Raw genomic sequence first — 25,538 nt, forward strand, 5'->3', positions numbered from 1 at the left:
ATAATAATAATAATAATAATATATTTATACCCCGCCCATCTGGCTGAGTTTCCCCAGCCTCTCTGGGCGGCTTCCAATCAAGTGTTAAAAACAATACAGCATTAAATATTAAAAGCTTCCCTAAACAGGGCTGCCTTCAGATGTCTTTTAAAGAGAAGGTAGCTGCTTATTTCCTTCACATCTGAAGGGAGGGCATTCCACAGGGCAGGGGCCACTACCGAGAAGGCCCTCTGCCTCGTTCCCTGTAACCTCACTTATTGCAGGGAGAGAACTACCAGAAGGCCCTCGGTGCTGGATCTCAGTGTCTGGGCTGAACGATGGGGGTGGAGACGCTCCTTCAGGTATACATAACCGAGGCCGTTTAGGGCTTTAAAGGTCAACACTTTGAATTGTTCTCAGAAACATACTGGGAGCCAGTGCAGATCTCTCAGGACCGGTGTTATGTGGTCCCGGCGGCCACTCCCAGCCACCAGTAGCTGCCGCATTCTGGATTAATTGCAGTTTCTGGGTCACCTTCAAAGGTAGCCCCACGTAGAAAAGTGTTGTTGTACTCAGGTCTTGTTTGTGGGCTTCCCATAGGCATTTAGTTGGCCCTTGCGAGAACAAAATGCTGGCCTGGAAGATACCGTGGTCTGATTGAGCAGGGCTGTTTTTATGTTCTTAAATGTACAGGAATCTTGCCCTGTGAACCAGTGACTATCTTATTCTTATATTTCTTCTGCTTGCTGATACTTAGAACCACACGAGAAAAACCAGCTTCTTAATTTCTCCTTTTGTATTTTGCCTCAGTGGAGAGGAACAAAATCTAGTAGGTGGGATGGGAGAGTTTTTGAAGGGGAAAAAAGCTGGGCCACACTCCAGCGTCAGTATTCTAGTATATTCCGTGAAAGAGAGACCCCAACTTTATAAAATGACACATTAGAGGGTAGCAATAACATATTCCCAAATATACACAAGTGGATTCAAAAGTAATTGCATCTTTAGACTAGTTTTCCTACGTAGGCTATGAAGACTGTATGGCTATTTTGTTTTTGCCATGCAATTATTCCGTTTCTTCCTCCCCCAATCCAGCTGTCCTTGCCGTATTTAACAAACTCCCTTTGGTTTATTATAATTGCATACAAAGTGCTGTGTGGTTAACTTGAAGGGACTTTAAAGGAAAAAGCTCAACTATGATGGGTTCTGTCTTTCTGGAACCAGCAATTCTTTGTATTATTCTTTTTTGCACTTCAAAGAGTTCTGCAGAGGGAGATGCCCTTGCTAAAGTTCACCAGGGATTAAAAACCCTACTGGTGGCAGCATGAGGGGATGTTTTTCAGGTGAGAGCAAGAAGAATTTTACTCATATTTTACTCATACTTGGTGAGGGGGCATGGCCTAGCTGAGTCCATTTAGCAATACAACCCTCTGGTGCTTATCCCCTTCATGCATGAACTAGCGGTTGTGCGTAGTTATGTTTGACTGCAATCTCCCACATAATCTAGGAACTTTTTACCTTGTAACTAAGATAAGGATTATTGCCTGTGCAACTTTTCTGACTGATGTATGGGAAAACACATGAATCTGACCTTTGGAGAGTTTGTAAGTAAACTGCAGGGTGGTTCATAATGTGTGTTTTTAAATTAACCAAACTTGTGGTCTTTTTTTCTATGCTAGGGGAAGTGGGAAGGAATTTTAAAAGGCACGTTTTAAGGTTTTACAGCTTATATCTACATGCTTTCATTGCTGCGTATTTTGTGACTTTAAAATCTCTGCTTGTTTTTTCTCACCAAAGAGTACTTGCCCCCAACCTGGATCTTGGTATCCAGGGAATTCTCTTTTTATACATTTTCCCCCCCTTGAACCAACAAAGATATTCTGGACCCATGTTGTTCAGAGCTTTGTATATCAACACAAGAACCTTGCAGTTAGCCCAACAGTATAGCCTGGTATAGGTTGGCCACCTGTCTCAATTGAAAAGAGGATTTTACCACACCATACGTGCAGATGTCAAGTGGAAAGTGTGAAAACAACACAGATATCTATGTGATCCCTCTTTCTATCTTGATTTTGAAGCCTCTTGGCACTTCTACTCCTGTCTCTCCTGTTGCATAAAGATCTAGTAACATTGCCACCCTTTTTCTACAAGCAGTTTCTGTACTTGTCTAGCCAAAGGAAATAAGGTTATGCTAAGGTCGAAAGCAGTTTCAGGAAACAGGAAGTAATGTCATGGAGAAAGAGAAAGAAATGAGAGAGGGTTGCTATCCTAAGCAGCTTAGATTTTAAATTGTTGGGGGGTCATCTTGTATTTATGTATTTATTTAAGCAAAGAACTGAAGGCAGTTCACAACAAATATGAAACAAAATATTAACAATTTGAAATATTCATAACAAATCACTACTAAAATTCATTTGGTCAGGTATTTGAGAATCCATGTCTGGGATCCTGTGCCTTTCATAATAGGGACAATAAAGAAAGGAATTAATATATAATGTGTTAAGGGAAGAAAGCAGTGTGAGGCTAAATGAAACTGAGGCCACGATCTGAATTCTAGTTTAGGAGGATGCAGATTAATCATTACAATTCAAATTGTAGTACAATATGAGAATTAAAAGAAGCAATAAAATATAATGAAAAACCATTCAGCATCTAGCACAATGTATTACAATTTCTACAAAAAGGTAGAGAAAACCCCGTGTGGGGTGCCATCAAATCAACCGAACAACTTCACTAACGCAATTATCTAGTGAATTTTTTTGTTTTGTTCTTAAAAATCCAATATAGTCCACTTGTTGCCCCCCACCCCCCAAAGTACATTAATCTGAACTATGGGAGTGAAGAGACATATAAAAGAGCTACAAACTAAAGGAGTAAGCTGACACTGGGGGGGGGGGGGGGAGACTGTGTCTCACCATTTACCCATCAACTATATTCCATACATGCAATCTTTTAGCGATAGAAGTTTATCTCATTTTCAATACATGGCGACATTGCAAAATACTTTCAATTATTATTTGAAAAAGATAACCACGGAAAGAGCTCGTGGCAATGTGAAAATGTATTGTGACACATGCCTTTGTAGACTAAAGGCCAAACTACACACATATTAATCATGGGCTTGCTTTTAATAATTACCTTTTAATGCTAAAAAGGGCATATGGGGGGTTGGGAGATGAACTTGTGTCCTCCCCTTCCAGACCCCACAGTCTCTGTTGCTTTCAGAATTCTCCCCACCAGCCATTCCCCCAGTGCCAGAGGGAGTCTGTCTCATTGAACTGAATAGGGCTTACTTCTGAGTAGACCCATATACTGTTGAGCAGTAATAAGCAGATATGTGTCAAGTTTAGTCCCCAAACAATAGTTGGTAGTGCTACCACAAGGCTTGTGGTTTTTGTTGCATCAGACTAATACAGCTAAAGTAAATGGATTTTTGCAGATCTTTTACAAAGGTCCTTTGGTAGAAAATACAATTTCCTACACATAATTTCACTTCCTTTCTGACAGGGTACAGACTGTTGCAAGAAAACATGCTTAATCATTATAAAGAAAGGCATGGATCTGGAGTTTGCATGTACACGAGCCGCTTGTGCAACAGGGCTCCCTTGTCTTCCTCCTCTGCTCTGAGATGCCCTTTGCACCCAGAAAACTGCTCCTAAGGGTCAGAGAAACTTAGGGGAGTGGTCATAACTCACTGGTACAGAAGGTGTCTCGCCAGAATGGTACATGCTCTATTTATCTTCTGCTAGGATTACTGCAATGCGCTCTACGTGGGGCTACCTTTGAAGGTGACTTGGAAACTGCAATTAATCCAGAATGTGGCAGCTAGACTGGTGACTGGGAGCGGCTGCTGAGACCACATAACATGGGTCTTGAAAGACCTACATTGGCTCCCAGTGCGTTCCCGAGCACAATTCAAAGTGCTGGTGCTGACCTTGAAAGCCGGAAACGGACTCAGCCCAGTATAGCTGAAGGAGCGTCTCCACCCCCATCGTTCAGCCTGGACACTGAGGTCCAGATCCAAGGGCCTTCTGGTAGTTCTCTCCCTGCAATAAGTGAGGTTACAGGGAACCAGGCAGAGGGCCTTCTCAGTTGCAGCACCCGACCTGTGGAACAGCCTCCCATCAGATATAAAGGAAATAAACAACTATCTGACATTTAGAAGACACCTGAAGGCAGCTCTGTTTAGGGAAGTTTTTAATGTTTTATTCTGTTTTTAGTGTTCTGTTGGGAGCCACCCAGAGTGGCTGGGGAAACCCTATACCTGGAGGTCTCAGGGCAGTTCATAGAACTGCAGTGCGATTGTAAACATGCATTACTCAGAAGTAGACCCTACTAAGTACAATAGGGCTGATACCCTATTGTAGGTCAGGGAATAGGAATCTGTGGTCCTCCAGTTGAAATCCAGCTGCCATCAGCCCCAGCCAGCATGGCCAATGTCCAGGCATGATGGGACTTGTCACCCAATGAAATCTGGAGGGCCAAAGGTTCTCCATCACACTCACAGGCAGTGTGCTTGTGACTGCAGCTTCATCCACTGTGGGGCACTTGAGTTCTGCTCAGCAGTTCCTAAATAGCACCCATAGTGCAACACTGGGGCCCTGCATGTTCCTCCTGCCTTCTCCACCCCTGATTTTTCCATGTTGAATGGCATGGTCTAAAAGGGGATTGGAAGCATTTCAAGGTAGGGCTGTGAATGTCCCCTGGTTGAATCCCTGGAATCTGTTAGTCAGTGCGGCCAGTATTGAGCTAAGTGGTCAACTGGGCTGATTTGTCTTGTGTCCCTGTGTTCAGGAAAAGAATGGGATGTGTCATGGGGGATGTAGTGAGAATCCAAGAAACTTGCCTATTGCAGCATAGTACAAATGCTTCCGCAAGCAGTATTGTATGTGTTTTCACAACAGTGCTACAGTGGTACCTTGGTTCTCAAACTTAATCCGTTCTGGAAGTCTTGTTCCAAAACCAAAGCGTTCCAAAAGCAAGGCACGCTTTCCCATAGAAAGTAATGCAAAGTGGTTTAATCCATTCCAGACTTTTAAAACAACCCCTAAAACAGCAGTTTAACATGAATTTTACTATGTAACAAGACCATTGATCCATAAAATGAAAGCAATAATCAATGTAAAGCAGTCGCACAATCAATCAACCAGTAGCTGAACTGGGTTCCATGCAGTCGCAAAAACAAAAGAGTTGCAAAAACAAAAACACAAAATAAATAGCAAAAATAGACAGACCTCAGCATAACACTCAAAATGGAAGTGGGGCATTCAATACGGAACGCGTTCGGCTTCCAAAAAAAGTTCGCAAACTTACTTCCAGGTTTGCAGTGTTTGGGTTCCAGGTTGTTTGAGTACCAAGGCGTTTGAGAACCAAGGTACTACTGCATTTGATTTGCTTACTTATTCATAATTGTTAACATTATTTGTTCCACTTATGCCCTTCCTTTCTGTCATCATGGAACCCAAGGCAGCATTCATATGATTCCCACACAGGTACTAACCAGACCTAGACCTGCTTAGCTTCTGCAAGGCAGTGTCCTTACTTGCCTCCAGACTAGATCCTGGAATCTTCTACTCATGGATCTTTAGATCTAGCTCAATGAATTAAAGCGTAATTGTTCAACCAACAAAAGTAACAATACGCCCTCTAATGATGTAGTGGTTCTATAGCAATTCGCTCTTATGCACAAGTGGGAGAAAGTTTTGGGCATAAGATTTTGCTTTTCTGATCTGTTGCCCAAATAAGAATATGTAATGCCGTTCTTCTGTGAGTGAAGAGATCTTCTTGTATGGGAAAGTGCCCTTTTGAATCCAGATTCTTGTTTCCAACAATATGCATGGATTTGTTTTTGATGGAACAATTTGCAATTAAATTCCAGACATTATTTTGGTTCAGCTCCATTTCTCGATTCTATATCTGATAAATTTATGTGCTCTTTGGGTTTCTAGCCATTTACTTCCTCTCTCCTAATTAAATCTTTCAGTACGATAGCATTCCAGGTCTCCCTTTCTAAAAAACATTTCACAAATTTGTTATATCCCTGAATAGAAAAGATTGCTTACTTTCCAAGAGACCATAGATCAGGCCATAGCAGAAACTATGTGATATTTCTCAGATGGGCAAGATTAAACATCAATCACCCATTTTCCTTCGGATTCTAGCAAGTTTTGCAAACAAACTTTATTCTTTCACATCTTTTCACATGTAGCAAGAGACCTGTGTAAATCTTTCCTTAAGCCCCATGTCAGAGAAGAGATCATCTAATGTTACATGAGATTTGAAGTTTATTTCAGACCCAAGAAAAACGTATACATTTCCTTAAGTTCAGAGTTTTACCAGTTGCAAGAAACCATGGTGAGGGAAGAGTTATCGTGCTTAGATTCTGCTTGCTAGTGTAAGAACAGGTTACTGGACTGAGTGGACGATTTCTACCAGGCTATTTTTATGATCTTAAAAAAACAAAACGTATCTTAGTCAAAATGTATCCCATTAAAACCCAACAACACAACGTAGCACAGACACTATTTTAAAATTAACAAGCAAGGATTAACACTTCAACAAACCCCATAAATGGTGCTCAACACTGAAAAGTTTGCTTTGTGGGGTATGAATTCTAATAAGCTTTTGTAGTTCCATTAATTTCTTTTCATGTATATGAAAACTGAATTTACTCCCACTGCTCTGCTTCTCCTTAAGTAGGGCAGTTAAAAAACTAAGCAAGGGCTGAGTCAGTTAATTAATTTAAATGAGATTACAAATCAAAAACACATTACATAATGTTGATTTAATTGCCACTTTTATTTACTTAATTAAAAGCACTCTGTAGAAAAGTGAACAGTTTTGACAATGGCTAGCTTGGCAAATGGCAGAAGGAGAATAAGCTGCCGCTGTAGAAGCTGTTGGTGGAACTGCAGGAGAGATGTGGCCAGAAGTGTTTTAAAACCATTGAGCTTCAAATACACACACAAAAAAACCCAGAGTCACTTTGGTTTCAGTGAATAGCATAAGATCCAGGTTACTCTTTTGAGGTTGCAGCTCTGAGAAGGGTAGGCAGCAACACAGTGACTTGACACAAGCATGGTTAGATGCTTGGTGGCTTCTGTCAAATGGACTTCCAGCAGGAGGGTTTATGATGGGAGATTAAAATGAGAGAGAGAGAACATCTGGAATCCCTTCTCTAAAGCTCGACACTGTTTAAATTAAAAATACTTGGAATAAAATAAGTCCTAAGCATGGCTTTTTGCTGGAACTCGTTGTCGTTTATTCATGTCCGGCTCTTCATGACCCCATGGACCAGAGCACGCCAGGCACTCCTGTCTTCCACTGCCTCCTGCAGTTTGGTCAAACTCATGTTAGTAGCTTTGAGAACACTGTCCAACCATCTCGTCCTCTGTCGTCCCCTTCTCCTTGTGCCCCCAATCTTTCCCAACATCAGGGTCCCACCAGGGAGTCCTCTCTTCTCATGAGGTGGCCAAAGTATTGGAGCCTCAGCTTCACGATCTGTCCTTCCAGTGAGCACTCAGGGCTGATTTCCTTAAGAATGGATAGGTTTGATCTTCTTGCAGTCCATGGGACTCTCAAGAGTCTCCTCCAGCACCGTAATTCAAAAGCATCAATTCTTTGGCAATCAGCCTGCTTTATGGTCCAGCTCTCGCTTCCATACATCACTACTGGGAAAACCATAGCTTTAACTATATGGACCTTTGCTGGAACTCACCGGAGCTCAGTTCTGGCACCTTTCAGGTGGGTGCCATTGTCATCTAAGAGAACAAGGTGAGCTCTGGCACCTCTTTCTCTCAAATAATAACACTGGTCCTAAGTATTTTGAAGAATCCAATAAGGGAGACAGGTAGCCAGCATATCTCAGTATTTTTGTATGCTAGAGGAAATTCAGTTTTACCTAGGCATTTTCAGTTCTCCCCAAAGGTCTAGTCGAAATGATGTGTCTTCAGACTGTGTCATAAATGACATACCTTCTTGGCACTATAAGATCAAATTTTCCCAAAGGATGGTGCCTGGATTTTGGGGCCTGGGAAGATTTGCATGTGATACAACTCACAGCAGTGAGATCACATTAGGTGTTGCCACCCTGGGAGATGGAAGGAAGATACCGTCCCAACCAAGGAAGAGTGGCAAGCCAGACTAATAGAATACGCAGAAATGGCAAAACTTACAGGAAGAATAAGAAATCAAGAAATCAAGTAGAGTATTTAAAGAATCATTGTAAACAACTAAACACATTGGCAGGATTAATTTGAAATCAAGAGCTAAAAGGTTATCTTGGGGGGGGGGGAGTAGAACCAAAAAAAGAGTAGTTAAGGTGGTGTTGCAGTTTAATTAAACAAATTTCATTATAAAACCAGAAAAGGAGAAGGAGAGGAGGGAAGTCGAAATTAGGGATGATTATTGTTGTTAAATTGAAAACTGAAAAAAAAAAAGGTGTTTCCACCCTGGGTTCCGCTGGAGGGGAGGGTATAAATTTAATAAATAAATCTATGAAGGTGTTTCAGAAGGCAACAGCAATGTTTGGCATACAGTGTGGGCAACTATTACTTTCTGAAACACATTTGTGTAGTGTTGCAGACGGGTTGGTTCCCACTTGAAACATAACTGAACAATGGTGAATGGTCTTACTTCTATAAGTACCACATTTGTGTAGTGTTGCAGACGGGTTGGTTCCCACTTGAAACATAACTGAACAATGGTGAATGGTCTTACTTCTATAAGTACAGACCTGCTGCTGAATAAAAATGATGAGGTTCCTATTTCTGGGTCAGTTGGAGTTGGATTCTGAGAGCATACCTTTCTGTAAGTTCAGTCTCTGAACTCCTTTGCCCCCCAGCTGGGCTTAAGTGTTGGATGAAAACCCAACTGGGGAAAAGAGCCTGTAATGGCAAAGTGTGGAGAGGTAAGCAACGGGAAGGAACAAGCTCTTTCTCCCTAATCTGTGCATCCTTTTGGTTTTCTCAGTTGGAACACCTTTCCTCTACTTGATATATGATCAAGGGAGCCCCAGGTTTAAGCAGATGGGTCTATAGTCATGTCTAGCTTCAGCCAAGAAGCCAAAAACTTGGCATGCTCTGGATTTCACCTGGCTACAAGAAAAAAATTGGCTAATGCATTCACAGACCTTTGACAGACCATGGTGAGCTAATATATAAAAACCTGCTAAAGTCCTATACCAGTTCGGATGGCTAGTATAGAGAATTGACATTAAATGTGAATTATTTGGGTTCAGCTTATACATGTAGTTATGTTTAAGTGTATAAGTGTTTTGAGTAAGGTAACAGATGGAATCTAATGCAGTTGAAATAATCAAGAGCACCCATTGCTCCCTGAATTAAGATCCAAAGTGACTTCCTAACTTTAGTATTCACCCTCTCAATTGTATCAAAAGCCACTTTTGACAACACTCCTTCTGTCCTCCTCCTGATGAAGATCATCCATGTCCAAGACTGATTCAGTCCCGTAACCAGACCTGAACTCAGACGGAAATTGGTCAAGATAATCTGGTAGCATGATTACTAGCAAAAAATAACCAACCTTGTATGGTAATTTGCAATGAACACATGCTGGGCTGTAGCCTTGGATTGTAAAATTTGATACCTTCCATAGTAAATCTGTATCATGAGGCTTGATCGCACATTAAGACATTAAATGTGTTGCCCATGATGAGATTGCAGATAATGCTTAATGCAGCTTTTGACAATTTTCTCAGTTTTGCATTATAATTAGGTCAAATTTAAATACAGATTTCCTTTGTGTTTTTAATTACCTAGCATTTGAGTTGCCTCCTTTTATAACTAAGCAGGTCCCCGCAACATCCTTCTACCTTGGATGTAGTGTGGTTTAACTCATTGTACAAAAGTACAAAATTGGGTGAAAGCTCACTGGTTTGTTGATTTCTAGATTCATACAGCGGAAGGGGAGTTGCACTGGCATATTTTTGGTTACTTTATAAATTTAGTATGTAGTGATACAGTGATATGCCTGATACAGTAGTTGGAAATTTGAAATCTATAGTTGATTTATTATTATTAATTTGGGCAGGTCAGTCTGTTACTGGGCTGTCTTTAGATATCAGTTGGAAACATATTTTAGTGGAGGGTAACTTTGAGAGATTGTCCTGTCCTTTTCTCAGACTGCCAAAAGGTCCGTCTGTCACAGCCACAAGTATCTCTCAGATGGCTGTTGCGAGTGGCAAATACAAGGGGTCATACTTGGCCGGAAGCCTCTAGATGGGCCCAAACTAGATGCAAGGTTTTCCTGCATGCAATTAATATGCATGCTTTTCTTGTGTAAATAGCAGTGTAAGGGAAGACTGGGCAGCCTTGGAGCCATGGGGTGGGAGGTGGGTAAGGAAAGTTGAATTATTTCTCTTCCTGCCATGGTTCTGACAAAATCCATTCTCCAATGCTGGTGTTTGCCATTCCAGAAACATCTCCACAGTCAGTTGCCTGATGCTCATATCCCATTAAATCATAGTTCTTATGCAAACCATAGTTGATTTGAAACCAGAAGTATGCAACTCCTTTGGCGCTTCTTTCTCTCTCCTGCTGTGTTGCGGACGAAACAATCTAGGGCCTGACTTCTCAGGTCACCAGAACCTGGACTTGTGATTTGTTTTCTTCAAACAAGGCATGGGTTGTTCTTGGCTTAAGGCTTGGTTTGTTTTGTTTGTTTGGAGGAAACAAACCCGTCGACAGGGTTTGAATGGCACAACAAAGCAGATTCTTGCTTGTTTCTCTGCAGTGTGGCAGGAGTGGGTGAGCAGTGCCGTAAGAACATTTGAGCAATGTGCACCACCACACTTCTTAAACCATGGCTCGTTTCAAAGTATTGTTTGATATGTGAACTGAACCAGTGTGATGTAGCCAGACATGGACTGAGAAGATCCAGGTTCAGATATCTGTTCAGCAGTGAAGTTCACTGGGTGACCTTGGGCAATCTCTCAGCTATCTCTCAGCTTCGCTTATCTCACAGGGTTGTTGTTGTGAGAATAAAAAAATTTAAAAGAGGAAAGGTGGGATATAAATGTGATAAATAAAATTCTTGTTCCAATATTTGGTTTCTTACACCACAATCCTATGCATATCTCTTCGGAAAGTTACTTTCATTTAGATTAATGGTGCTAGCTTCAAGACCAGCATGTATAGGATTGCAGCCTGAAAATATCTGGAATGTGGAACAATAGTTCTAAACTCTATCAAATGCTGTGGTTTCTTTTCTTCCTCTCTTGAACAAAGTTGCTGGGATCTTTCTTTCTTTCTTTCTTTCTTTCTATTGGGGAGTTTTCAATAAGAATATTTTCTTTAATGAGATGTGCACCAAAAAACCCCCCAAAACGAAAAACCAACCCAACCCATTGTAAGTGTTTTAAAGATTTGTAGAATGCATATGTGGCTAACTATGCAGAGTTATCACAGAGCATGCCAACAGATTGCTGTTTGCGGAAAGGGGTGTGAATGAGCCCTTTAAAATGCAAATCATACAGATCATGTTGGTTCAAAGAAAACTAACCCAGGACAAATCAGTAGCAGCTTGCTGATATGTTTCTTCAATTTCTTTTCAGATTCTGGACAATCAGGAAGTCCAAGCCACAATGATCCTGCCAAGAATCCACCAGGTAAAAATGAGTTCTAGGCCGTTTTGCAATTGAACATTGTTTGAGAACAAAGATCGTACTGTTAATGGTTAAGAGTGTATAATTGGTCGGTAACCTATTTTGTTCTGGCAAGCGCAGTTGTGATTAGGGTAAGCTGCAGTTTCAATGAGTTCTTGTGGAGTAGCATATGCCTCAGTCATAGTTTCATCAAGATTCTGGCTCATGGAAGCTTGTTTGCTATTGGAAAAGGGGTTTGTTATTTTGGAAAACTTGTATTAGATTCTGCCATTTTTGTTTGCCATATGAGAATGAAACATGAGGTAACACTTAAGGTGAATGTTTGTTCCGTCAGTGAAATATTTATTCTTGCACACAAGGGACTGCTTTCGCACCACCACTGCACCCTCCCTAAATGTATTTTAGGTGTTCCCCTAACCAGTCCTTTTTTTCTAGAAAAAGAGGTGCTGGAACTCGCCATGAATGCCTCCCTAATTCTCTGAGTGGTGCTGGAACTGAGTTCCGGCTGGAAAGAAAGGCTTGCCCCATACCCTTTGTAGCAGATTTGAGAATGGCACAGGGCACAGAGAGGGAGAAAGCCCCATTATGGAAGGGAAGGTTGTTCCACTTGCGCAGTAATTTAGCTGACTACCCCAGATTGCTATTTTCCCATTTGTGACCAGGACCCTCCAACCTTATTTTGTCCACTATTAACCAAATTTACACACATTCAGTTTTTGTTGAGCAGAATAATCCACAAGCTCTGAAATTCATATTTTCCTTTCTCCCTTAAAATAAAAGTTTCTAGTCAAACAAGAAGAATAAAGGGGTCAGAACCAGCCTTCCTGTGTTCTTTATGCAAAATGGCTTTGCTTCTTAAATGCAATTATGGCAGGTTTGAAAACTGCTGTTTTGAACATATGAAGTAAACATAATCAGCACTTTTACAGGGGGTCAGACATTTGTTTTGTCTAGTGTAGTGCAATCTATGGAACTACTGGCAGTGGCTCTCTGAATCTAGATTTACATGCAATCCATTAATTCCTAGTGTTTATGTGCAGTACAGTGAGTTTGTTCCTCCGCCCCCTCATACCACAGAACTGAATGAATGTTGTTATTTTATTTTGCTGGGGGTGGGGTGGTTAGGCAGAAGTTTTAATGGCATTTCAAACTATAGCACTTAGTTTGAAATGAACTCAGTTAATTTCACATAAACCACCTACCAAGAATGATAGGTTTGTGCAAAAAAATCAATTTGTAGGCTTCAGAGCATTTTTCCTTTTGGTTTGTAAAGCTGAAGTGTGAACTCCGACAAATTGGAAAGAGAATCGTGCTTGTGTGAGTCTCTTGGTCAGTGCACCTTCTGCCCACGGTTCAGACAATAAAACTTGCAAAACTGGCTAAGTTTAAGTTGCTGTCTACTATTTTTTCCACCTTGCATGTACCATTAAAATTACCTTCTGTACCCATGTGTGCAAATGTGACCTCCTGTTATGAAGCTGTAACACAGAAAAATGCCATTGCTCAAGATGCCTCATCAACTTATAGAAACAGAGGGAAGTATTTGGCTAGTCAGAAGAGGCAAAGCTTAAAGCAGTAAAGCAAAATCTTGTTGATGTTTATCTTGTTCTGCAAAGAGAACCAAAGAATCTTGTGGCATCTAACAGTTTCACCTTATACAATCATACCTTGGTTCTTGTATTTAATCCGTTTCAGGAGTCCTTTCGACTCCTGAAATGGTTTGAAAACCAAGGCATGGCTTCTGATTGGCAAGGCATGGCTTCGGAAGCCGCGGAAGCCCTGTCAGACATTCGGCTTCAAAAAAAAGATTGCAAACTGGAACACTCACTTCCAGTTTTGCAACATTCAGGAGCCAATTTGTTCAACAACTAAGGCATTTGACTACCAAGGTACCACTGTACAGCATGGCCCCATCTTATGTGGGGGTTACGTTTTGGGGATGGCGCATGAGTCCCTTGGAGCCACTTCTGTGTGACCATCCCTAACCCTCCAACTCTTTTCATGCCAGGTAACTCAAGTGGACCCACCTTGAAAAGACCTCTTTATATTTGGAGGCAAGGTCCTCTTAGTGTGCTTGTTTTGGGATGCTCTCATGAGATCTCATGGCGCTGTCTTGAGTTCCCGCAAGATCTCGTGTGCGTATCCCTAGCCTTCCAGAGCTGGCATGCTGAGAGGTCCTTGCGTGGCAAGCAAGGCAGAGAGCTTAAAATCTCTCTTGGATAGACTTTGTGGCTGTTCTGAAGGCCATCTTAAGGGCTTAAAGCAGTAACTGTTGCAGTTAGATTTTTAAATGGGACAAGGCAGGAGGGAGAGTTTGGTGCCAATGTTGTTGGTGGAAGATGGTGTAATTAAGAAATGTGTGATGAGCTTTCAGAGATTGGGTGTGTGAGAAAGATGGCGGTGGGAGCTTGGACATAAGTATTTTAGTGATTGGGTATGGAGCATGGGTAGGCAAACTAAGGCCCGGGGGCCGGATCTGGCCCAATTGCCTTCTAAATCCGGCCCGCAGATGGTCTGGGAGTTAGCATGTTTTTACATGAGTAGAATGTGTGCTTTTATTTAAAATGCATCTCTGGGTTATTTGTGGGGCATAGGAATTTGTTCATCCCCCCAAAAAAAGATATAGTCCTGCCCCCCACAAGGTCTGGCCCACTGCAGAAAAAGTTTGCTGACCCCTGGTATGGAGAAATGGTGGCGTTAGCAATTGGGGGCTGGAGTTACACTGATGGTTTTTGGATGTTGGTAGATAGTGAGTAAGAAATAGGGGCTTCTGTTTTGGTCATGCGATTGGGAAAGATGATGGAGGGAGAACTGGGTTGGCAATTTTTCTGGTCATGTTCATGATATCGTGCTTTTTATACACTATTTAAGAAAAAGCAACTCTTTCCATGTTGCCTCAGTTTTCCAAAGCTGTCTGGTTGCTGTGAACTCTCTAATCAGAATAAGCAACAACATTCTCTCAAAGAGGTGAAGGAACTATAGTTTAAAGATGTACAAGCTGTATCTGTTCACTTGTATGCTGATGCATTTCTAAAGATGTTCTGGGATGAAAACCAATCCAGCACATATTTTTGGTATTCACTGCTGTTGTTTTCATCTGCAAATGTTCATAATGGATGCTCACCGCTTCCCCGGGGGGCATCTGTTGCGGACCCTCACTCTCCACCGGTAGCCAGACCCGTGTGGTCACCGGCCAATGGGGAATTCCCCTCAGCCATCATGACCACCAGGTCATTACCTCCCTGCCAGTAAGCCAGGTTCAAATGGGCCAGTCAGGGCCCGGGTCTTGAGGAGACCCTCAGCTGGACATTGCCCACATTGTGTTTCCTTTGCATTGAATGGAATGGTGTGGAATAACAATGTAATGAGTTACATAAAATGACATAAAATGATAAAAATTGTTCTCAGCTGCTGCTGAGAGTGGAACCTGTTTTCCCACTTTGTCAGGCTGTTCAGGTTTGCCATTTAAAAAATGAGTGAGAAATTAGCCGTTAGAATTTTTGCAAGGAGCATTTGCAAAGTTCTGGAAGAGAAAGCACAAATCTTGAGTTGTGCTTTGGAGGATAGAAAACACCTTGCCTTGAGAGAGTTATCCAGATTGGATACACTCCAGAATAGGGTGCGAATTCATTCAAAGCTTCTGCAGGGTGGAGCTTGTAGGCTCTTCAGAAGCCCTACTGGAGAGTAAGATCAGCTGTACTGATGGTCTCTCCCCCATTGGTCTGCTCCTATCCTAATGGCCCAAGAGCCAGCTAGTCGTAGGGCAGGTATTTGACCTTAAAAGGAGCCTCTCTGATCATCTTGGTCCAGCAGAAGATGCTGACATTGTTCTAGTGCTGCCACCATGACTTGGTTGTCCTCCTGGTGAGAAAAGAGAGGAACAGCTATTGCCTGAATGAGTAGCAACAGCCTTTGGTAAGTGTTGAGGGCAGAGGTGTCTGAGAGTGTCTCTTCATTGGCATTTACATCCCATCACGGTCCATGTTTGATCTTGGGCTGCTTCACGTGGTCATTCCAAGCATTTTCTTCCTTATCCACCACCACAGAACAATCAGGAGATGCCGCGAATATTCTGCTTTCCTATTCCTCCTGGCATTTAAAAATGAGAGAGTGCTCAACTGCAGTCACTTTAAATTTCTCTAAACAAATTTCAGCAATGGCTGGCTGTCTCGTGAGGGGAAGGTTATAAGGGAGGAATGGAATTGGGATAGCTGCCTGTTGCCAAGCAGGGCTAGAATTCAGTTCTTCAGGAAAAGCACCAGCAAGAGCCACTTCATATTGATATCAGTTTTGTTTTTTTGTACCACACTTAAAACATGAGTCTGTAGTTTGGTGAGCATCTGAGGTGGAGCAGGCAAACAGCTGATAGTTAACAAACCACCCTGAGTTTGCACATAATGGCAAGCCATCTGTAGAACAAGTCTAGTTACATAAGCCAAAACCAAACCGTGGCTTATGATCATGGTTAGCTGGAAATAAACAAAGCATGGCTAAGCTATTGGGCTGGGTCCCACAAGGTAGAACAAAGCATGGTTAAGCTAAACAAAACATGGCTCAACACGGTGTACATACCAGACCATAATTTCCCTTTGGGGGCATGGGTTTCCTTATTATTTATTGCTTAAGACAGGGAAATACAAAGAAGGAATGCATGAATGTTAAACACCATGTGGCCACTGGTCTGACAGGCCACAGAGATTATTAGATGAAAGTTTTGGATTTCCCCTACCTCCCTCCATCTCTGATGGTAGGCAGGCAACCTCGTCTCCCAGCAGGACCACTTCTGTGCCATGCTTTGATCTGCATCCTGATTATGAAGGAGCCAGTATGTTGGCAGAAAAATTTTGCTTGAGTTTTAGATGCCATCACCTTCTCAAGGGCTTTGCCAAGGGGGGGGGGGGGAAGAGAGCCTGGAAACTGTGTAGTTGTTGGCAAGGCTGCTGGCACTGAAAGTTGGTTTCTCTATGTTTGGCTAGACTTCTGCATTCTTTAGGATGTCTGGTAATTTGCCTTCTTAACTAAGGAGGGGAGGGCAGCTGACTTTGCCAAACAAAAGAACATTAGGTACAGCTGCTAAAATTCTCTTGTAATGTATTCCCGAAATTACCCAGTGTTGTATTGGTAATACCAATATAGCACTGAGAAAGTACAGCAGACAGTGGGTGTGATTGTAATACTTTTATGGTAGAGTACTCCTCACTGCTTTTCATCTGTTGTTATTGAATTGAATGACGTTTATTCCTCAAAAGTTTATTTGCAAGTCCCCCCCTTCCTTTTTAATCATTTGTTGAAGTTGCACACAATAGGAACTGGCTGAGTCTGTTACTATGTGGTCCTTGTCTTTAGTACTAATACTTCTTCAGTATTAGGCGATTAGGGCTGGGCGATATCTGGCTTTCAACATTGTGATATATTACCAGCTAAACATTGCAATATACTGATATATCGCAATGTCTGAAATAAGGATGGAGCTTCGTGGTTTTTCCTGCATCGTGATTTTTGCATAGAGCACACACAAATCACAATATCAAATCTTCGGAGGCTCTTCTCCTTCGTGTGCCTCCTCCTTGAGAGGTCCAGAGGGTGGCAACACGAGAACTGGGCCTTCTCTGCAGTGGCTCCCCATCTGTGGAATGCTCTCCCCAGGGAAGTTCACCTGGCGCTTTCATTATACACCTTTAGGCACCAGGCAAAAACGTTCCTTTTTAACCAGGCCTTTGGTTGACCGGATCGGCATCCTATACCCTTTTAAAATGTGACTCCTTTGGGGGGGGGGGGGTTTGCTATTGAGCTATTGCTCTTATTTTGATTTTATATATGTATTGTGATATTTTCTGTAAACCGCTCTGAGACCTCTGGGTATTGGCTGGTATATGAATTCAATAAATAAATAAAATAAATATTGTCAGGTCAAAAATTATTTATTTTTTTGATATAAATAATTTTTATTGAGATTTAAGATCACCCACCAACACACACCAACACCAGTAAAACATCAAATCTTATTACATATATCCTACTTTATGCTCCGTAGAGCTGTTGACTTCCGTCCTTCCCTTCCATCAGTATTCCTGTTCTATTCTATAGTTCACAGTTTCTTTGATTAGATATTACAACATGACATAAGATTTACTTCAATCCTGCCAAAGTTTTCAAATTTGTACAGTTCTCACTTATATAGATCAAAAATTTACACCATTCATTTTGGTACTTTGTCTCCTCCTGATTACGAATTCTGTGTGTCAATTTAGCCATCTCAGCGTATTCAACCAGCTTTATCTGCCGTTCTCCTATTGTCGGCATCTTCTGTTGCTTCCACTTTTGAGCTATCAGAACTCTAGCTGCTGTGGTTGCGTACAAATATAATCTTTGATCAGTCTTCTTAATATCTTCTCCCACCAAACCTAGCAATAATTCTTCCGGCTTTTTCAGAAAGCTATACTTAAACATCTTTTTAAACTCGTTATAAATCGATTCCCAGAACTCTTTTAATTTATTACATGACCACCACATATGAAAGAAGTCGCCATCCTTTTCCTTGCATTTCCAGCAAGTTTTACTACTAGTTCTGTACATTTTTGCCAATTTGGTGGGAGTAAGATACCAACGATAGACCATCTTCATAACATTCTCTTTTAAGGCAGAACAAGCGGTGAATTTTATACTCTCATTCCAGAGTTTGGCCCATACATCATAGTCTATGTTGTGTCCTAGATCAATAGCCCATTTTATCATAGCCTCTTTTATAAGTTCGTCTTTTGTATTCCATTCTAATAGGAGATTATACATTTTTGAAAGTAGTTTAGACTTACTTTCTATAATGTCTATTTGAAATTTCGATTTTTTGTCTTCAAATCCTATTTTTTTGTCCTCTTTAAAAACATCATTGACTTGATGGTATTGCAACCTTCCTGTCAATTTTCCAGCAATACAATCATAAGGCTTCAATTTCCAACCTTTTTTGGCCTTCATCAGAATCTCCTCATAGGTGGCCCCTCTCCCTTCTATGTTCAGTTTTTTAACTGTTAACATATCAATTGGTGAAACCCACCACGGTGTTTTCCTTTCCAACAAATTCTTGTTTCTGTCCCAGACTTCAAATAGAGCACCCCTTATCACATGATTTGTAAACCCTTTATGCACTTTTGCCTTACCATACCAAAGATAGGAGTGCCATCCAAATCTATTGTTGTGCCCCTCCAAATCTAACAAATCTGGGTTCTCCTGGGTTATCCACTCCTTTATCCAACATAAACACGCTGCTTCATAATAGAGTTTCAGATCAGGTACAGCGAACCCCCCTCTTTCTTTCTTATCTGTCAGTATTTTAAATTTGATCCTTGGTCTTCTCCCTTGCCATATAAAACGCGAGAGAGTCTTTCGCCACTCTTTAAATTGTCTTAAACCTCTTATTATCGGGATTGTCTGGAACAAAAATACCATTTTCGGTAATAAGTTCATTTTGATCGCTGACATTCTTCCAGTCATTGACAGCTTTAGTCTGTCCCATATTTCTAAATCTCTTTTAATCTCCTTCCAGACTGGTTGGTAATTGTCACTGAATAAGTTTATGTTCTTTGCCGACATCCAAATTCCCAAATATTTAACTTTTTTGACCACCTTGATTTCAGTTTCTTGTTCTAACCTTTCTACTTCACATTTTTCTAAATTTTTGCCTAACATTTTCGTCTTTGTCTTATTCAATTTAAATCCTGCCAGTTGCCCAAATTTTCCCATTTCTTCCAATGCTATTTTTACACTTTCTTGAGGTTCTTCTAAGGTTAATACCAAGTCATCTGCGTAGGCCTTAAGTTTGAATTCTTTGGCGCCTATTTTGACCCCTTTTATCTCTGTTCTTCCTCTCAGGCAATTTATTAGTACTTCTAATACACTGATAAAAAGCAGCGGAGATAGTGGGCAGGCTTGTCTGGTACCCTTTGTAATGTCAAATGAGTCTGTTAAGGTGTTCACAATTAATTTTGCTTTCTGCTCTGAGTAAATTCCCTCAATTCCTCTTAAAAAGGTGCCACAGATCCCCATCTTTTCTATACTCTTCTTCATAAATGACCAGGATACATTATCAAATACTTTTTCAGCATCAATGAACATCAGTATGGCTGGCTTATCATTTCTTACTTCCAGGTATTCCAATATATTAATAATATGTCTCACATTATTCTTCAATTGCCTACCTGGCAAGAAACCTCCCTGGTCTTTATGAATTAAATCATTTAATATTGTCTTCAATCTGTTGGCCAAGATGTCCGCAAAAAGTTTATAGTCATTGTTTAACAATGATATCGGTCTGAAATTTTTAACACTCTGATGGTCCGTATCTTGTTTGGGGATCAACGTTATGTAAGTCTCCTTCCAGGAGTTTGGTATTTTCCCTTTTCCTTGTAAAATAGCATTCATTACTTCCCCTAGAACCGGTACTAGCTGCTCACCAAGTGATTTATAATACTTAGAGGTTAACCCATCCGGTCCTGGGGCTTTACCTTGTTTCATCTTCTTTATTGACTTTTGGATTTCTTGATTGGTTATTGGGGCGTTTAATTGTTCTCTTTCCTCCAATGATATCTGTTTTCCTTTGTAAATTTCCAGATATCTTTCCATCTTTTTTATATCTTCTTTTTCTTTCCTGTAAAGTTCCTTATAGAATCCTTGAAAGGCTCTTCTTATTTCTTTTGGATCTTCCGTCAACTGTTCCCCTATCCTGATTTTATTAATTAAATTTTGACTTTGACGTTTTCTCAGCTGCCATGCCAGAAGCTTCCCAGTTTTATTTGCCGATTCAAAGATTTTTTGTCTCATTAACTTTACTTTCCATTCCACTTCTTGATTCACCAACATGGAATACTGAGTTTGTAGCATTTTGATAGTCTGTTTAATTTGTTCATCTTTAGGTTTTATTATCAATTTTTTCTCATTTTCCATGAGTTGAGCCAGAATTTCTTCTTTTTTTCTTTCTCTTTCTTTATTTTTATGGCTATTTTGCTGGATTAGGAAGCCTCTCATGACAGCCTTACTCGCGTCCCATACAGTGTCCAGACTGGTTTCTTTATGTAAATTCCATTCAAAATAATCCTTAATTGTCTCTTTCGCTTTCGCTACTATTTTTGGGTTCTCAAATAAAGTGTCATTCATTTTAGTTCCAGATAAATCGAATTGTGGTCCGATAGAGTTCGTGGAGTGATCTCAATTTTATTTACTCTGGAAACCAGTTCTTTAGAGACCCAAACATAGTTTATCCGACTCGAGCTTTGGTGAGGTTCCGAGAAAAAGGTGAACTGTTTTGTAATTGGGTGTTTCCACCTCCAGGTATCTATTAAGCCAAAGTTTTCAACCAATTCAAAAAAAAATTGGGGGAGTTTACCCTCATTTATATTTTTTCTCTTTGACAATCTATCCATTTCTGGCCTGACCACCCCATTACAGTCCCCCATCAGAATTATTTTCTGATCTATAAATTCCATCAATCTTTCCTCTAATTTTCCAAAAAATTCAGCTTTATTTCCATTAGGGGCATATATTCCCACAAGAATTATCTTCTCACCCTGTAATGAAATTTGCACCACAATCACTCTCCCCTCATCATCTTTGGAAATCAGTTTAGGATCTAATCTCTCCTTTATATATAGCACCAGGTCCAAAATTATTAAACCGGTATCACAATATGGACTTCAAACCGGTTTTGGATGGCATATCCATATATCGCCAAGTCCTAAATGCAATACATCTAAGACAGAGGTTTCCAACCTTTGGGATCCATGCCCCCCCAACCAACTACATTCTTTCTGCGGCACCCTTGTGAGGTTCAGGAGCCCAGTTATTGTTAGGATATTTCCGTTCCACCTTAAAAGGGAGCAGGCTTTGTGAGTCAGAGTCTGCGCATTTCCTGTTCACAGGATGTTTATGTTTCCTATTGCTTTCGTTTTCTTTCTGTGTCTGGAGACACTGATGCAGGCAGTCATGTTTTTCTTTGTTCTGACCAACGCTGAATAAACTTGTAAATAATGCTCTCCTGCGTGCATCTTACGCTGTGAATTATCTGCTGATAGAGTGTGCATGAGTTCTGGAATGTGGCAAGCTATTTCTAGAAACTCGTGTCGCTAATTGCTGATACTGTATCTACGGGAGATCGATGGATCGTCCGGCAGCCGGCTTGGGGGCCATGATGGACTTTGTCTCCCTGGCAGTATCCCAACAGTTATGTCCCCCCCTTGATTGCAGAGCTGGCGGCTTCTCACGCTTTCTCAAACACCCTCCCTTGTGGGGTGTTCCCTCAGCCTCCTATCTTCTCCCCTCTCCTTAGGCATGCTCAGGGTAGCCACAGCTTCTGCCCCTGGTCTCTAACCTCCCCCCAACCCCTGCCCCAAAGAGCTTGTGGCCAGGGCTGCTGCAACAAACAGCTCTGCAAGCCTTTGGGAGGCAGAGACATGAGAGGGCATCAGAGGAAAGAGGGATGGAGGCCAGTGTTCCCTGCGACACCCCTGACCATGATTCAAGGCACCCTGGTTGAAAACCACTGCACTAAGACGTTTTAAGTCTGGACCTTGGTGACTGATGCTCAGTAATGTCTGAAAATGTCGATTTTGAGGTGCTATGTAAATGCTGAACATGTGGTTGTTATCTTTTTCTTTAAAAAAATAAATAAATACTGAGGTTCTGTAGCTTTTCAAAAACACCATGAGAATAATCTTTCTTGGCTTGCAGTCAATAAAGAAAAAAAGAACAAAAGAACTCTAAACTACTTTTCTTTATCCTGGAAATCAGCACCAAGGACAAGCAGAAGGCCAATTTCCCATCAAGTAAAGAGGTGCCATATAGCATGGGCGGGGGTGGGGTGGGGTTAGGAACAATCAGTGCTGCTTAGGAACAATACTTGCTGCAAAATCCTTCTCTTTAGAAGCACTCCTGCTCGCTCTCTCTCTCTACCCCACCCACTCGCCTCTTTCTTTCTTTCTTTCTTTCTTTCTTTCTTTCTTTCTTTCTTTCTTGTAATTTCTAGGTTCTGAGCAACCATGTTTCCACGCTGGGAAAATAATAATAATAATAATAATAATAATAATAATAATAATAATATATTATTTATACCCCACTGTAATGGATTTAGGGGTTGCTCGTGCGTAAGTTGCCGCCACTCCTGGCTAGGTTACCTGGTTAAACCCTTTCTGACTGAACAGCCTCTAGCATCGTGACTGTCTCAGTCGCTGGCAGAATCCATCAGTGGGCGTTTCTTAAACTTCTTCCAGCACAAGAGTTCTTTGACGCCTAGTCTCCGCCTAGTCTCCCTGCGCGGAAGCCTTCTGCGCAGGGAGGGTGTGGGCAGAGGAGGACCCGTACTCTCTCTGCTGGTCTCCGGCGAGGAGTCTTGGAGCCTCCTCTCCGATTCCCCCATCTGCCCCCCTTCTCTACTGGTGTTACGCTGATTTCCTTCCCCAGCGGACGGGCTGCCTCTCTCCCTACTGGGACCCTCTCCTGCATCCCTCTGGAGCCTTCCCTCCGCCTCTAGCTCCGATGGCAGTCCCCTGACACCCACCCATATGGCTGGGTCCCCCCAGCCACTCTGGGCAGCTTCCAACAAAACACTAAAATACAATAACCTATTAAACATTAAAAGCTTCCCTAAACAGGGCTGCATTTAATAATAATAAATAAATTAATAAACTTTATTTATACTCCGCCCTCCCTGGCCATGACCGGGCTCAGGGTGGCTAACACCAGGTATAAAAACAATTGATTAAAATACAACTTAAAAACAGGATTAAAATACAACTTAAAATGCAGCCTCATTTCAGTGGAAGCCCAGATCAAAAACTGTTGGGGGGGGGGGGAGAAAATATCAAATCTTCACCAAGGCCAACTATCCAGACTGGTCCTATGAAACCTATGAAAATGCCTTGCTTTTATCTATTCCGTTTAAAGCTATTCTCTGGCTGAATTAACATATTGGATGATATTAGTGTTCTAGAGTAGTGTAGGTCATGTAACAAAGTGAGAATGTAACACCAGGTTCTGGAAATGTAGTAGAAAGCTATTCCCCTGTTTTTCTTTAAGACTTACAGAAAGCTGAAGCTGAATTAGATTTCAAGCACATTTTGGAAGTGTTTCTTAAAAAAATGGAAGTTTGCTAACCAGCTTCAAGTGCTAGTTAATTCCGGTTAAACAGGGAAACCTGATAATCCTTAGTGTTAGATAATGTGCTTCTTCTTTGGGGATCACTCTTAGCCGAGTAAGATTGTCTTCCATGAACACAGTTTTAACAGTGAGTCCATAAGTGACCATGGAAGCCAATTCTGGATCTGTACGTCCTTCCACAGTGGGGACATAGGTTTCCAGCAGGAGTTGATCACGGTGTGGATTTGCCTAACATCTCTTCCTCTTAACTCATTTCTTCCTTTCATTCTGAATTTGTGCTTCTTCGTGATGATTTTGGTGGAGGCGGGTGGTGCTGTGGTCTAAACCACTGAGCCTTCGGCTTGCCGATCAGAAGGTCGGTGGTTCAAATCCCTGCAATGGGGTGAGCTCCCGTTGCTCGGTCCCAGCTCCTGCCAACCTAGCAGTTCGAAAGCATGTCAAAGTGCAAATAGATAAATAGGTACCACTTCGGCGGGAAGGTAAACGGCATTTCCATGCGCTGCTCTGGTTCGCCAGAAGCTGGCCACATGACCCGGAAGCTGTCTGCCGACAAATGCCTGCTCCCTCGGCCAGTAAAGCGAGATGAGCGCCACAACCCCAGAGTTGTCTGCGATTGGTCTTAACCGCCAGGGGTCCCTTTACCTTTATTCTCCAGTTGGAGCTCTCTCAGGCCACTGTTTCCCAATTATCTGTTCTTATACTGCATTTTTTATGATTTGCCCTGAGAGCATCTTTAAACCTCTTTTGTTGTCCACCAGCATTGTGCTTTCCATTAAGTTTGGAACAGAGTAGTTGCTTTGGAAGACGATAATGAGGTATCTGAACCACATGACCAGTCTAACAAAGTTTATGTTGAAGAATCATTGCTTTGACACTGGTGATCTTTCCTTCTTCCAGTAGACTGACATTAGTTTGCCTGTCTTCCCCAAGTGATATGTGAAATTTTTTGGAGGTACCATTGATAGAATCTTTTGAGGAGTTGGTGATGGTGTTTATAAGTAGTCCGTGTTTCACAAGCATACAGTAAGGGTTGGTAGTACAATAGCTTTTTAAACAAGCATTTAGCTTTCCTCGTGAATTTCCTGGTCCTCAAACACTCTGCACTTCAAACAGGAGAAAGCTGCACTCGCAGAGCTCAGGCAATGCTGGATTTCAACATCGATGTTGGCCCTTGTGGATGCTTGGAGGGTCTGGCCCACTCTCAAACTCTTAATTGTGGCTACAAGATGGACCCCAATAAATTCATCCCATGGTGTCCAGCATGTTAAATCATTTGCTGAAACTAAGCAGAGGGGAGGAAAAAAACATTCACTTCCTCGAAATAGCTTGCGTTTGCCTAGGAAGTAGAATGCCTCTTCTGGCTGGGGATCCCAGGGATCTATCAGAATACCCTGATAGATGTGGTCAGCAGCCTTGGAAGAGCTACGTACCCTTGGGCCTGGCTATACATGCTATGCAATGGTTTTCTGTTAGCTGTTTAGGGCAGGACGAGCATTAACATGGCTCCAGAATTAATCTTTTAGTCGTAATAGGTGGTCTTTATCTTTATAGCTCTTCTGAAAATATAATTAGTAGTTTTTCATTGAGTTGCATGTGTTTTGAGCATGGATGGCTATATTATTTTACTGCACCATAACTTACCCTCTTGTGGACAGGGAACTAACCTGTATGGCAAGAAGGGTAGAAAAGTTATGGCCTAAGAGTCCCTTGCCTCTCTTCTGCTTAAGCAGCTTCAGCGTGTTGAATGATATAATACTGAAAACACTTGGGCACACTGTTTTTGTAAATAACAAATGGA

At 41.6% G+C, this 25,538-nt stretch overlaps 2 protein-coding genes across 16 annotated transcripts in view; one reads left to right on the forward strand and one right to left on the reverse strand.

Moving 5' to 3' along the window:
- The window catches only part of FREM1 (FRAS1 related extracellular matrix 1), a gene marked incomplete at its 5' end in the record, with an annotated part of 715,053 nt that overhangs the window by 155,678 nt on the left and 533,837 nt on the right, over nucleotides 1–25,538 (reverse strand). The gene's annotated exons all lie outside the window — the stretch shown is intronic.
- NFIB (nuclear factor I B) overlaps nucleotides 1–25,538 on the forward strand; it is a 208,937-nt gene that overhangs the window by 101,345 nt on the left and 82,054 nt on the right. For all 11 annotated transcript variants that reach the window (XM_080987849.1, XM_080987839.1, XM_080987842.1 and 8 more), the window contains exon 3: nucleotides 11,549–11,602. In XM_080987849.1, the coding sequence (XP_080843975.1) occupies nucleotides 11,549–11,602 (54 nt within the window). The remainder of the gene's footprint in view (nucleotides 1–11,548; nucleotides 11,603–25,538) is intronic.

This window comes from Podarcis pityusensis (assembly GCF_964106645.2).
Source record: "Podarcis pityusensis genome assembly, chromosome: 17".
NCBI classification, from domain to species: domain Eukaryota; kingdom Metazoa; phylum Chordata; class Lepidosauria; order Squamata; family Lacertidae; genus Podarcis; species Podarcis pityusensis.